The 13,605-nt window shown below is 42.5% G+C and overlaps 2 protein-coding genes across 2 annotated transcripts; both read right to left on the bottom strand.

The window, feature by feature from the left end:
* Positions 1 to 2,337: 2,337 nt before the first annotated feature.
* LOC112668514 (protein MIS12 homolog) lies at positions 2,338 to 3,718 on the bottom strand. The gene is made up of 2 exons (XM_025460942.2): positions 3,707 to 3,718; positions 2,338 to 2,851 (listed from the first exon to the last, which is right to left on the bottom strand). Exons 1-2 carry the CDS (start codon positions 3,716 to 3,718, stop codon positions 2,354 to 2,356), a joined length of 510 nt encoding a protein of 169 aa, XP_025316727.1. The 3' UTR covers positions 2,338 to 2,353.
* Positions 3,719 to 4,660: 942 nt separating this feature from the next.
* Positions 4,661 to 5,599, bottom strand: LOC112668515 (olfactory receptor 1D2-like). Its single transcript, XM_025460943.1, has one exon. The coding sequence runs from the start codon at positions 5,597 to 5,599 to the stop codon at positions 4,661 to 4,663; it is 939 nt and encodes a 312-aa protein (XP_025316728.1).
* Between the last annotated feature and the right edge of the window lie 8,006 nt (positions 5,600 to 13,605).

Raw genomic sequence — 13,605 nt, 5'->3', positions numbered from 1 at the left:
GCCCTGTGGAGCAAGTTTGGAAGTTTTCTTTTTCGTGCTCTGCAGCAGATTAAATAACATTGGATCTGCTTAAAAGTTTAACAGAATGAGTAGGACTACTGTCTATTGGTAAAGCAGATCTTTGATTCTATTTCTTTTTTAAAAAAAGTTTTTGCTTATTTATTCATGAGAGACACACAGAGAGAGGCAGAGACAGAAGCAGACTCCCTGTGGGAAGCCTGATGTGGAACTCGATCCCAGAACCCTGGGATCACGCCTTGAGCCAAAAGCAGACACTCAACCTCTGAGCCCCCCAAGTGTCCCTACAGGAAATTATTTTTATATCTTCTTGGATTTGGGTATTTGAGAGTTGAAAAAAAGAATTTCAGTGTGAGTTTAATTTGTATTTCTCAAGCTATGAGTGAAACTGATGGTCTCTTATGTTTAAAAACCACTTGTAGGGGCCCCTGGGTGGCTCAGTGGTTGGGCGTCTCCCTTCGGCTCAGGGCGTGATCCTGGGGTCCTGGGATTGAGTCCCACATCGGGCTCCCTGCAGGGAGTCTGCTTCTGTCTCTACCTCTCTCTTCGTGTCTCAGGAATAAATAAATAAAATCTTTAAAAAAGACCCACAACACTTGTAGTTCTCCTTCTGTGAATTTCTGTTCACTTCCTTGGTTCATTTTTCTATTCCATTGTTGTTGATGATAATTTACAAGAAGCATCGTTTACATTAACAGTGAAAAAAACAGTTAAAATAGATATATACACCCCTCACATACTTATTTATCAATCTACCAATGGAGTGAATTATAATGTGGTGCATTACATTCTTTCAGTCTTTCATGCAACCCATATTTACTGAGCACCTACTAATGTCACATGAATAAGACAGACAAAATCTCTGGCTTCATGGAGACAGAGAAAAAAGAACTGAACAATTCTATATATTGTAATTTTTTGAAGATTTTATTTATTTATTCATGAGAGACACACACACAGAGAGAGAGAGAGAGAGAGAGAGAGAGGCAGAGACACAGGCAGAGGGAGAAGCAGGCCCCATGCGAGGAGCCGGACATGGGACTCGAACCCTGGTCTCCAGGATCACGCCCTGGGCTGAAGGTGGCGCTAAACCACTGAGCCACCCGGGCTGCCCAGCCATATTGGCTTTAAAGGATAAATTGATATACTTGCCATCTTTTCCCATGTTCCTTAACCTTTTGTTTATTTATTTTTGCCTTTACAATATATATATTTCATGTACAGGATTGGATAAAAAGACTCTTTGATAATAAACAGATTCCAGGTGAATACAGGCATCTTAAATCTATGAATATTTAATTCCAAGTATTAACGCCCTGAGTTGCTCTTCTACATAAAGGAGAAACTCGAAATCCCGTTCTTTTGGAAGACATGGAAAGTAAGCAACACCGTAGGAGCAGCTACTGCTATTCTGCTCTTTTTCTGGGTGATATAACACTTCACGTGGATTAATTTCAGAAGAAAATATTAGATCCCACTAAATCCAAGCACGAGACAGCTAAAATTTCCCACTGTGGGTACTAAATATTTGATGCGTAGGAGTATGAATAAATAACTTGAAAACATTAGGTACAAGGCAAAACTAACCAAAGTATGGGAGGAAAATGACGTAAATACCTAGTGGTCCGTTCAGCTACTTTGCTCCCGGCTGTTCTAGGCTTGCCCCTCCACTCCAGCCACCCTTGCCTCTTCTGTGTCCATGGTCTCCCCCAACCGGGCTCCCACAGAGCAAACAGCTCCACATCTCCAACACCGTGATCACAGAAAGCATTTATTTTAGGAACCAAAACAACTTCTCTCCTCTTTACTAAGGATCACACGGGTGGTGTTTCTCTATTTGCTTCTTCCCATCCGCTAACTTGCTGTGTAAGGCAATTCGTGGACGGGAGCAGGCCACGGGTGCTGGCGCCCATCCGGCCATGCAGTGGCTGGTTCCTAACGAAGCCGCCCACTTAACCCTTTTCTCATTTGATCGCATCCAAAGAATAAGTCAGAAGGATCAAGGTTACAAGGAGCCCCTGACCAAGAAACTGCTTTTACAGATCTCTCTGACCAGCCCAGGAGGGCTCTGCTGCTGCAGTCCTGGTGCCCGGTGACAGGCTGCTGGACCAGGAACCCCTTCCCACCTGTGAGAGGTCTCTAGGGAGCACGGGCTCCAAGGATTAGTCCAGGGTAGTGTAGATGCCCTAGCAGAGTGGGGCCAGACAGAGGGAAGTGCGGAGTACAAGAAAGAGCCAATAAATGAAATCCTGTAAGACATTCAGTTCACCAGAATATCACTCACATCAGTCCCTTCCTATTCTACTTTCTGACGGTTCCTGTCACCACTTAGAAATTACAGTATTTTCTTTCTCTTGCCTTCCCGTTCCACGGTGTCCCTAATAGTCTGTAGTTTTCTGGAGTTCTGGACCAGGAACACCAGGCTTTCCGTGAAATCACTAGTCCCGTGATCTCGGCCAGCATTTTTGAGCTCATCAAACAAAACCAGTGTCTGCTTAAGTTGGGCCTGCATGATTTTTTGTTCCTCTAATTCTGCGAGAAGGGCCTGCTTAGTGCCTGATTCGGTCTTGCACTTCTCCTGTAACTGTTCAGTTTCCTCCTGGAGGAGCCGGAACTCTTCCTCACTACAAGGATGCAGCTCCTGGGGTTTGTCTGCCGGAAGCAAAGTGTTTGGGGGAATGTGCAGAATCAACTGTAAAAACAGCTGCTCCATTTTGCCAAAAAGATTATCGAAACGTCCCTTCATGAAGCCGAGGAACTTCTCTGTGCATTTACGAACCTGGACGGGGCTGATCTCCCAGCCTGGGAGGTCACCCAGCTTTTTCAGAATCACCTGTTTCTTTAAGCTTTTTTTTTTTTTTAGTTTTTTTTTTAATTTTTATTTATTTATGATAGTCACAGAGAGAGAGAGAGGCAGAGACACAGGCAGAGGGAGAAGCAGGCTCCATGCACCGGGAGCCTGATGTGGGATTCGATCCTGGGTCTCCAGGATCGCGCCCTGGGCCAAAGGCAGGCGCCAAACCGCTGCGCCACCCAGGGATACCTTTCTTTAAGCTTTGATGAAATAACCTGGACTTGATTTCTCCTTTTCTTTGGACTAAATCTTTGGCCACCATTTGAATCACCCCTTTGGTTTCAGTGTAAACAGATTTCCTATTTCTTCTTAGTCAATTTTCAAAATTAACATAGTCCTAGAAAATTGCCCATTTTATCTAGACTCAACATTTCTTTGCATTTTAAAAGTTTGGTTTTCATCCTATCTGTCCGTCCGAATCTTATCGACTGGCATTGTATCTTTGTATCCTAATTGAGCTGCCAATTAATTCACTGTGCACACAAATTCTGTGGGAATTGGGAATTGGGATAGGATACCGTGGGGACGTGTTGTCTCTGCTCTATGAATGTGCAGCTTCTGCTGGGAAAACTCAGGCAGGTGGGGGCCAGAATCCTCTGCGGGACTCATGTACTCTCCTCTCCTGTCTGTCTGGTATGACTGGAAGGCTGCTCTCTGTGGGCCAGAGCACCTTCATGTGGCCTCCATGCAGCTTAGCTTTCTCATAGCATAGCAGTCTCAGGGCAGTCCATCTTCTTACGGAAGCTCAGGGATGCCAGAGCACATGGTCCAAGGAACACTCTAGAAGCTGCACCACCTCCTATGACTTAGCCTTGGAAGTCACACAGCACTTACATTGTACTCCATTGGTACAAACGGTCCCAAGCCAGCCCAGATACAAAGGCTGGGGACACTGACCCCCATCTCTCAAGAGGAGGCTGCAAAGGCCATCGTGTAGCAGAGCACAGTGGGATGAACTACCGTTGCATCTATCACTGGAAAAGAGGTTCAGCCACAGTGTTGTGATTATCGTCATAAGCACACGCTGAGAAATGTGGTGAATCTACTCTTTTTACTTCATCTAGGAATGTTCTTTGTGAGGTCAGTAAGTAAGTCTATGGTTTGGGAAGTGTGTTGACATACCACGAGGATCCTTGCAGGAGTTCAAAGGAGTACCCGTCTCTTCCTCCACTTTGCTCAAGAACTTTGTGAATTTGTCATGAAGTCACAATCCATGCATCTACTGCCATCTAGTGACAAGGGTGTCCTTTGCAGATTTGTTTTTTGAGAAGTGAAAGGAACCTCTTTAGTTCGATCCAAGAAATTATTCCTACAGAAGCAGAAGGTGAGAATTCCATTGCTTCTCTGACGCCATCCCTCACCTAGAAAATGTGGATAATAACAGCATCTCCATCACAAGATTGTTTGGTGATTAAGTGAGTAAGTACATGCACTCACTCAAAACGGTGCATAGCACAAAGTAAGATGCTCCATTGCTTATTATGATTTACTCCACTAATGAATGGGGGCCCACGGTACAAAGTCATGAGGCAGACAAGGTCTGAGGAGGGGCATGAAAGACATATAGAATGAATTGAAAATTAAATCCTCACACAAACAAGATGTCTGCCTGGCGCCTGACCCAAGAGTCTCTCAGGGAGGGCTGGTTGATGAAATGAGTGAACATGATGACAGCAAATATTTGGGCTGAGCTGGACACCTGTCAGATCCATCATATGGACAGTCCCCTCCCACATCAAAGGTAGGAGAAGATGAGACAATATCATTGCTCAGAAACAGGAGATGCTGTCACCAAGACCAGATCTTTCTCCACCTGAGGAGGTTCCTCAGAGCCCCTTTCATGTCCTTATTCCTAAGACTATAAATGAAGGGGTTGAGCATGGGAGCCACCACCGCATATAGCACAGTGGCCACTGAGTCTTCAATTGTGTAGGAAGACGAAGGTCGTAGATACACCCCAAATAAAGTTCCATAGAACAATGACACCACAGCAAGGTGGGAACTGCAAGTAGAAAAGGCTTTCAGCTTGCTCTGGGAAGAATGAAGTCTTAGGATGGCTGAGAAAATGTGCATGTAGGAAACAGAAATAAAGAGGAAAGGAGCAACAAAAAGACAGCTCCCCAGGGTATAAACGACTAACTCATTGATGTGGATATCTGAACAGGAAAGCTTTAGCAATGCGTAGAGTTCACAGAAAATATGGTGAATTCTGACACTTGCACAGAATGACAGTGTATCCATCAAGAGGGTGTGGATCAAGGGATAGATGTTTGTGATAATCAGAGCCACAGACACCACTGTGATACAGAATTTAGGGCTCATGGTTATGGTATAATGAAGAGGGTGACATATGGCTACAAATCTGTCATATGCCATCACTGCCAAGAGGACATTGTCCAGTTCTAGAAACAAGATTAGAAAATACATCTGAGTTAGGCATCCAACATAGGGGATGGACTGGCTCTGGGTTTGGATATTGAGCAGCATCTTTGGTATAGTGACAGAGGTGAAGCAGATGTCAACGCAGGACAGGTTGGCTATGAAGAAGTACATGGGGGTGTGGAGATTGGAGGTAGAGCCAATGGCCAGGATGATGAGCAGGTTCCCCACCACAGCAACCACGTACATGCATAGGAACAGACCGAAGAGGAGGGGCTGATGCTCAGGCACCTCTGACAGCCCCAGGAGGAAGAATTCTGAGACGATGGTTTGGTTGCCTCTCGCCATGCCTTCTGGTTTCTATAGATATTCATTGAAAATACATCAGTCAACAAGAGCAGAGGCAATCTGGGAAAGCGTGCACAGCAACCTTCATCACTGGCTGAAATCATACTTTGTGACACTTTAGGAAGGAACTCTAACCTGAGGTGGTAAGGGCAAGGAAGTGTGGGGCCTGAACGGTCATCAGAGAATGCAGGACAGGTGAGCTGAGGCCTTTCTTGTGACTTACCTCAGTCAGGAGCTTCTCTTCTTTCTCAAGAAGGTAAGAAAGATTGGGCAGAGAAGAAGACAGAACTGAAAGTAAGGCTCGGTTTGGGGAGAGTGGGTGGAGGCAGCTAAAGCAGTTGAGTTTCACAATGGGTGCCTTGGTTAGATCTTTCCAGGCCTTTTTATTTTAGCCATGCAGGGGTTTGGGTGATGGCCATAAAGCAAAATTCTGGGTGTGTGTGTGTATGTGTGTGCATACTTGGACACAGATGTATACACTTTGTAAACATGCACAGAGACATATATATTCATATTTATGTATTCACAGAAAAATGCATGAAAGCATATTCACCAAAATGCTAATAGTGTTATCTCTGGGGTGTGAGATTTTAACTTGCATCTTTTTTCAACAATAAACATGTATCAACTTTCTAAACTATGCTCCATGGATGTGAATATGCCTTTCAAAAGGTTTCTGTGGTAGATTAAGTTTGAAGCACAAGAACAGTTAGAGGCTTGGGGTTCATGAAGTCTTGTCATACATAAGATCATGTCTAAGAAGTCTTTGGGGGCACCTGGGTGGCTCAGTGGTTGAACACCTGCCTTTGGCTCAGGTCATGATCCTGGGGTTCTGGGATCGAGTCCCGCAACAGGCTCCCTGCACGGAGCCTGCTTCTCCCTCTGCCTCTGTCTCTCTCTGCCTCTCTCTCTGTGTGTGTGTGTCTCTTATAAATAAATAAATAAAAATAAATAAATAAATAAATAAATAAATCTTTAAAAAAAGCAAAGAAATTATGTCTTTGAATCTTTGTCTTTCCTTTCAAGTTCATGTCATGGAAATCACAAAGGTTAAATGCTCATGTATTGTAATTCCACTAGGTAGACAGATCTATATTCATAAATCTGAAAATCAGATAAAATGTAAATCTTAGTAAAATCTGATTTTAAAATATTGACTCAAAAACAGGCAGATGTTAAGTAAACAAATATCTATGGAAGAAACTGAAAAATATTTCATGGATCTCCATCTAAAGATAAACCACATGCTTTTAATCCAGATGCTTTTAAGAAAAATTTATTTTAATTCATCAGATTTTCAGCCTACTACTCCCCTCTTCAAATATTAAAAGTTCACGAAGGATGACATCTGTCTGCTTCTCCACTGAATGACCATGGCCTCAAGCCAGCACAACACTGAAATCAAAACCTGGCAACAAGCATATGCACAAAAGAATAATGAGCCAAATGTCTTCAGTACGTGCAAGTCCAGTCTAACAGTATGTTGGAGGGATAAGACATCAAATAGGAATTTAAGAATGATATTATGATATCTAGTAATGCAAACAATCATATGGATTGAGGGAAGGAAAAAAACTACATTATAAATCTAATGGATGTGAAAATGGCACTTGTAAAACCTCACATTATTTCTTGAATTTTACAACCCTCTCTCAAAGCACCAGAATCTGGATGTCCTTTCCTTCAGTCCAGCTGCCTCACTCAAAGCTCTCCCTTCAGATCCCAACTTTCTCTGGGCCCTTTGGAACTCATAATTTGTAATCAATGTCTTCCCAAAGCATTCCCTCTACCTTCTGGCATAAAGGACGCTTGGCTCCATACCCTGAGGACTCTACTTTCTTGCTGCTCTTTCCAAGGTAGACTATTTTTTCTTCTCACACCCAATATGCCTCAGGGTTAGGAGATAGGGTCAGTGACCTTTCCTTCCTCCTAGAGCTATTTTTCAGCCCAGTATTTCCTCTCCTTTATTTTAAAAAAAGATTTTATGTATTTATTCACGAGAGACACAGAGAGAGAGGCAGAGACACAGGCAGAGGGAGAAGCAGGCTTCATGCAGGGAGCCCGATGTGGGACTCGATCCCAGGACCCCAGGATCACACCCTGAGTGTGAAGGCAGATGCCTAACCGCTGAGCCACTCAGGGGTCCCAAGTTCTTTTTTTAAAAAGATTTTATTTATTTATTCATGAGAGACACAGAGACACAGGCAGAGGAGAAGCAGGCTTCCTGCGGGGAACCAGATGTGGGACTCGATCCCAGGACCTGGGAATCATGCCCTTAGCTGAAGGCAGATGCTCAACCACTGAGCCACTCCAGGTGCTCCTATTTCTTCTCCTTAAAAAAAAAAAATCCCAAGAGTGACATCTGCAAAAATAGCCAAAGGAGGAGCTCCAAGGGCCTATCCCTCCACAGAAACAGTGAAAAAATTAGCAAAATTAGCAAAAATGGTCAGAATCAATGTTGTCAGAATGCACAAAAGTAGTCAAATATTTCCAAAAACCAAGCTGATGTTGAGTCAAGAAAAGGGCAACTTAAGCACAGTAGAACTTTGTGTGTTTTAACTTGAGCCTTGTACAGCAGCAGTCTTGAAGATGACAGCCTACATTCCCAGTGTAATACTAGGCTCAGAAGAGAGGAGAGCAGACATTGTTCCCAAGGTAACTGTGTTTGTCTGGTTCTATCTGGAAATTCCCTGAAGGACTGACACCCGGTCCTGGCCTTTGTTTCACCTAACTCAGAACTCCCTCAGGATAGAAAAGTAACTAAGAGGGTGTTCCTTAAGAACAATGAAGAAGCCACTGCCTCTTAAGGCAAAAGATTACAGCTGGGACAAACAATAGGCACACCAAACAAACACCTTGGAGGAAAAACCAGGGAAAGTTACTTTTGGGAATATTGGCTTTGAAAAGCTTCTGCTTATTATGGAAAAATATAGACAATCATATGTATGCCCAGGGTTGGATGCATGTTCAGAAAAGACCTGAGATTATGATAAGTTTTCACCTCCAATTGATATTTAGGATCAGAAAAACAAAGGAAATGAAGGCTAAGGCACACTTATAAACAGACCAGCTAAGCATTGAAAAAGTGCCCCAACACAGAGCCAAATTTCAAAGACCAGAAGACTATTTTATTCTTTATATTTTTTTCCTTCCCCTGCACCTCCTCCCACCGCCAGTGTTTAAGGAAATCTCTGGAAAACCATTATCTGACCAAAAGCTAAAAGAGCAGAGACTTCAGAGACCACACATGATAAAGCATAGTTTTTGAAAAATAGTTTACAAAGTCACCAAACCAGCAAACTACAAATGATAGAAAGCAACAAAAAACAAACCCTGATGAGAAGGAAAAATCTAATTTCCAGAGTTCCCACATTATAATATTCAAGATGTCCAGCTTTTAATGAAAAATTATGAGGCATGCAAAGAAACAGGTAAATAGGGCCCATTCACAGGATGAAAAGAAATGAGCAAAAATTGTTTATAAAGAAGCACAGACATTGGACTTACGACAAAAAGACTTTAAATTAATTTTTAAAAATATGTTCAAAAAGCTAAAGGAAGCCAGAACAACATTCCAACAAATAGAGAATATCAACAAAGTAATAAAAAATGATAAAAAGGAGCCAAATAGAAAATGTGGAACTGAAAAGTACAAAAATCGAAAGAAATAATTCATGATAAGTTTTCTTTATTTTTTATATATTTTTTAATATTTTTTTTATTTATTCAAGAGAAACAGAGAAAGAGAGAGGCAGAGACCCAGGCAGAAGGAGAAGCAGGCTCCATGCAGGGAGCCCAACGTGGGACTCAATCCTGGGGTCTCCAGGATCACACCCTGGACTGAAGGCAGCACTAAACTGCTGAGCCACCCGGGGTGCCCAATTTCTTAATTTTTAAAAAAAATCTATTTATTTATTTGAGAGGAGGAGAGAGAGAGCGTGAGCACAAGCAGGAGGAGGGAGAAGCATGCTCCCTACTGAGCAGGGAGCCTGACTTGAGGCTCAATCCCAGGACCTGGAGATCATGACCTTACTAGGAGGCAGATGTTTAACAGACTGAGCTAACCAGGCGCCCCCATGATAAGGTTTCAATAGCAGATTTGAGCAGGCAGAAAAAAGAATCCGTTGGGGCCACTGAGTGGCTCAGTCTGTTAAGAATCTACCTTCAACTCAGGTCATGATCTCGGGGTCCTGGGATGGAGCACTGCAACTGGCTCCCTGCTCAGTGGGGAGCCTGCTTCTCCTGCTCCCTCTGCCACTCTCCCTGCTCATGCTCTCTCTCTCTCAAATAAATAAATGAAATTTTTTTTTAAAAAAAGATGAAAAGAGGGGATCTCTGGATGGCTCAGTGGTTTGGTGCCTGCCTTTGGCCCAGGGCGTGGTCCTGGAGTGTCTGGATCGAGTCCCACATCGGGCTCCCTGCATGGAGCCTGCTTCTCCCTCTGCCTGTGTCTCTGCCTCTCTCTCTGTGTGTCTCTCATTAATGGGTAAGGTCTTAAAAAAAAAAGATGGGGATCCCTGGGTGGCACAGCGGTTTAGTGCCTGCCTTTGGCCCAGGGCGCAATCCTGGAGACCCGGGATCGAATCCCATGTCGGGCTCCCAGTGCATGGAACCTGCTTCTCCCTCTGCCTATGTCTCTGCCTCTCTCTCTCTCTCTCTGTGTGACTATCATAAATAAATAAAAATTAAAAAAAAAGATGAAAAGAATCCATAAACTTGAAGATAGATAAACTGAAATTAGTCTGAGGAGCAGAAAGGAAAATGTCTGCTCTCCTCTCTTCTGAGCCTAGTATTACACTGGGAATGTAGGCTGTCATCTTCAGGACTGTTGCTGTACAAGGCTCAAGTTAAAACACGCAAAGTTCTACTGTGCTTAAGTTGCCCTTTTCTTGACTCAACATCAGCTTGGTTTTTGGAAATATTTGACTACTTTTGTGCATTCTGACAACATTGATTCTGACCATTTTTGCTAATTTTGCTAATTTTTTCACTGTTTCTGTGGAGGGATAGGCCCTTGGAGCTCCTCCTTTGGCTATTTTTGCTGATGTCACTCTTGGGATTTTTTTTATTTATAATAAAAATTTTATAATAATATTATTTATTTATTTATTCATGAGAGATACACACAGAGAGAGAGAGAGGCAGAGACAGAGGCAGAGGGAGAAGCAGGCCCCACGCAAGGAGCCTGATATGGGACTCAATCCCAGGATCCCCGGATCACACCCTGGGCCAAAGGCAAACGCCAAACCACTGAGCCACCCAGGGATCCCAATAAATAAACTCTTTTAAAAAAAGAAAGAATGGCTGAAAATTGCCCAAATTTGATGAAAGTATGAATGTATACATTCAAAAAGCTCAATGAATCTCAAGTAGGCTTAAAACAAAGACCCGCACCAAGACACTTTATAATCAAACTGTCAAAAACCACAAAGAATCTTGAAAACTGCAAAAGAGGAGCAACTTGTCATGTACAAAGGATACTTGATAAAATACTTGACAATTTCTTATCAAACTCCATAGAGATCAGAAAGCACTGGGGTGACTTATTTAATGTAATGAAAGGGGGAAAAGGTCAACCAAGAATTCTATATCCAGCAAAATTATCCTTCAAAAATAAACAATGAGGGGATCCCTGGGTGGCTCAGCAGTTTAGCACCTGCCTTTGGCCCAGGGTGTGATCCTGGAGTCCCGGGATCGAGTCCCACATCGGGCTCCCTGTGTGGAGCCTGCTTCTCCCTCTGCCTGTGTCTCTGCCTCTCTCTCTCTCTCTCTCTCTCTCTCTCTCTCTCTCTCTCTGTGTGTGTCTCTCATGAATAAATAAAAAAAATCTTAAAAAAAATAAAATAAAAAAATAAAAACTGAGAGTGAGGACACTTGGGTGGGTCTTGGTTAAGCATCTGCCTTCGACTCAGGTCATGATTCCAGAATCCTAGGATCAAGCCCCACATTGGGTTCCCTGCTCCGAAGGGAGCCTGCTTCTCCCTCTCCCTCTGCCCCTCCCCCTGCTCATGTTCTCTCTCACTCTCACTCTCACTCACTCTCTCAAATAAACACATAAAGTCTTTAAAGACAAAAACAAAAACAGGGATCAGCAGGAGGCCTCAGTGGCTCAGTAGGTTATGTCTAACTCTTGATCTCAGCTCAGGTCTTGATCTCAGGGTCATGAGTTCAAGTCCTGCATTTGGGCTCCATGCCTAGCATGGAGCCTACTTAAAAAAAAAAACAGAGTGGCAAAATGGATTTTTTAAAAAGTATTTCTTCATTTTAGAGAGAGAGCATATGCACAACTGGAGGAGGGGCAGAGGGAGAGGGAGAGAAAAAGAGAGAGAAGCAGACTGCTCACTGAGCATGGAGCCTGACGCAGGGCTTGATCTCACAATCTTGAATTCATGACCTGAGCCAAAACCAAGAATCAGACGCTGAATGATTGAGCCACCCAAGTGCTTCTACAAAATGCTTTAGATCCGAAAACACAAATAGGTTGAAAGTTAAGGAATGAGAAAGGTATCCCATGCAAATTATAACCAAAAGAGAGCTGGGGTGGCTATACTAATATCAGATAAAATAGACTTTAAGTAAAAAATTATTATGAGACAAAGAAGAACATCATGTAATAATAAAAGGGTCAACTCATCAAGAAGATAGAACTATTGTAAACATATACACACCTAGCAACAAATCACGAAACATATCAAGCAAACATTGACAGAATTTAAAGGAGAGATAGCTAGTTCCATAATAATAACTAGTGACTTCAATACTCTACTTGCTTTTTTTTTGAAGATTTTTTGATTTATTTATTCATGAGAGACAGAGAGAGAGAGAGAGAGGCAGAGACACAGGCAGGCTTCCTGCAGGGAGCCCGATGCAGGACTTGATCCCAGGACCCCAGGATCACACCCTGAGCCAAAGGCAGACACTTAACCACTGAGCCTCCCAGGTGCCCCAATTCTCTACTTTCAATAATGAAAAGAACAAACAGATGAAAGATCAATAAGGGAACAGAGGATGTGAACATACAAGCCAGCTAGACCTAACATACCTATACAAATACACCACCCATAACAGCAGAATATACACTCTTCCCGAGAGTACATTAAACATTCTCCAGGATAGACCATGTATTATGCCACAAGACAAATCTCAGTCAAATTTAAAAGACTGAAATCATACACAGTATAGTTTGCAACCACAACAGAATGAAACTAGACATCAATAACAAAAGGAAAACTGGAAAATTCACAAATATGTAGTAATTAAATAACACATTTTTAAATAAGCAGTGGGTCAAAAAGAAATCACAGGGGAAACTAGAAAATACATTGAGCTGAATGAAAATGAAAAACCAAAAAGAAAAAAAGAAAATGAAGAAACAACATACTGAAACTAATGGGATCCAGTGAAAGCAGTGTTCAAAGGGAAATACCTGGTTGTAAACACCTCCCTTAAAGAGATCAGGAATAAGACAAGGATACACACTTTCATCATTTTTTTTAAAGATTTTATTTATTTGAGAGACACAGAGCATGCACAAGTCGGGTGGGGAGGGTGGCGCATAAGAAGAGGAGAAGGAGATTCCCTGGTCAGGACTTGATCCCAGGACTCTGGGATCATGACTGGAGCTGAAAACAGACACTTAAGTGAATGAGCCACTCAGGCGCCCCAGTCACTTTCATCATTTCCATTCATCATTGCATTAGAATTCTAGCCATAGCAGTTAGGCAAGAAAAAGAAACAGCATCTAAATTGGAATGTAAGAAGAACAATTATCTCTATTCACAGATGATTTGATCTTATATATAAAATCCCAAGGAATCCATCAAAAAAAATCTGCTAGACTTAATTATCAAATTCAGGAGAGTTGCAGGATACTAGATCAACACGGAAAAATCAGCTGTAATACTATACACTGGAAATGAACAATGGAAAAATTAAATTAGGAAAATAATAGCATCCATCATAACAACAAAAAGATGGACATGCTTAGGAATAAATTGTAACCAAGG

This window comes from Canis lupus, chromosome X (genome assembly GCF_003254725.2).
Source record: "Canis lupus dingo isolate Sandy chromosome X, ASM325472v2, whole genome shotgun sequence".
In the NCBI taxonomy this organism is placed as follows: domain Eukaryota; kingdom Metazoa; phylum Chordata; class Mammalia; order Carnivora; family Canidae; genus Canis; species Canis lupus.
The sequence above is the reverse complement of the archived record's forward strand: the minus strand, read 5'-3'. Positions and strand labels throughout refer to the sequence as shown.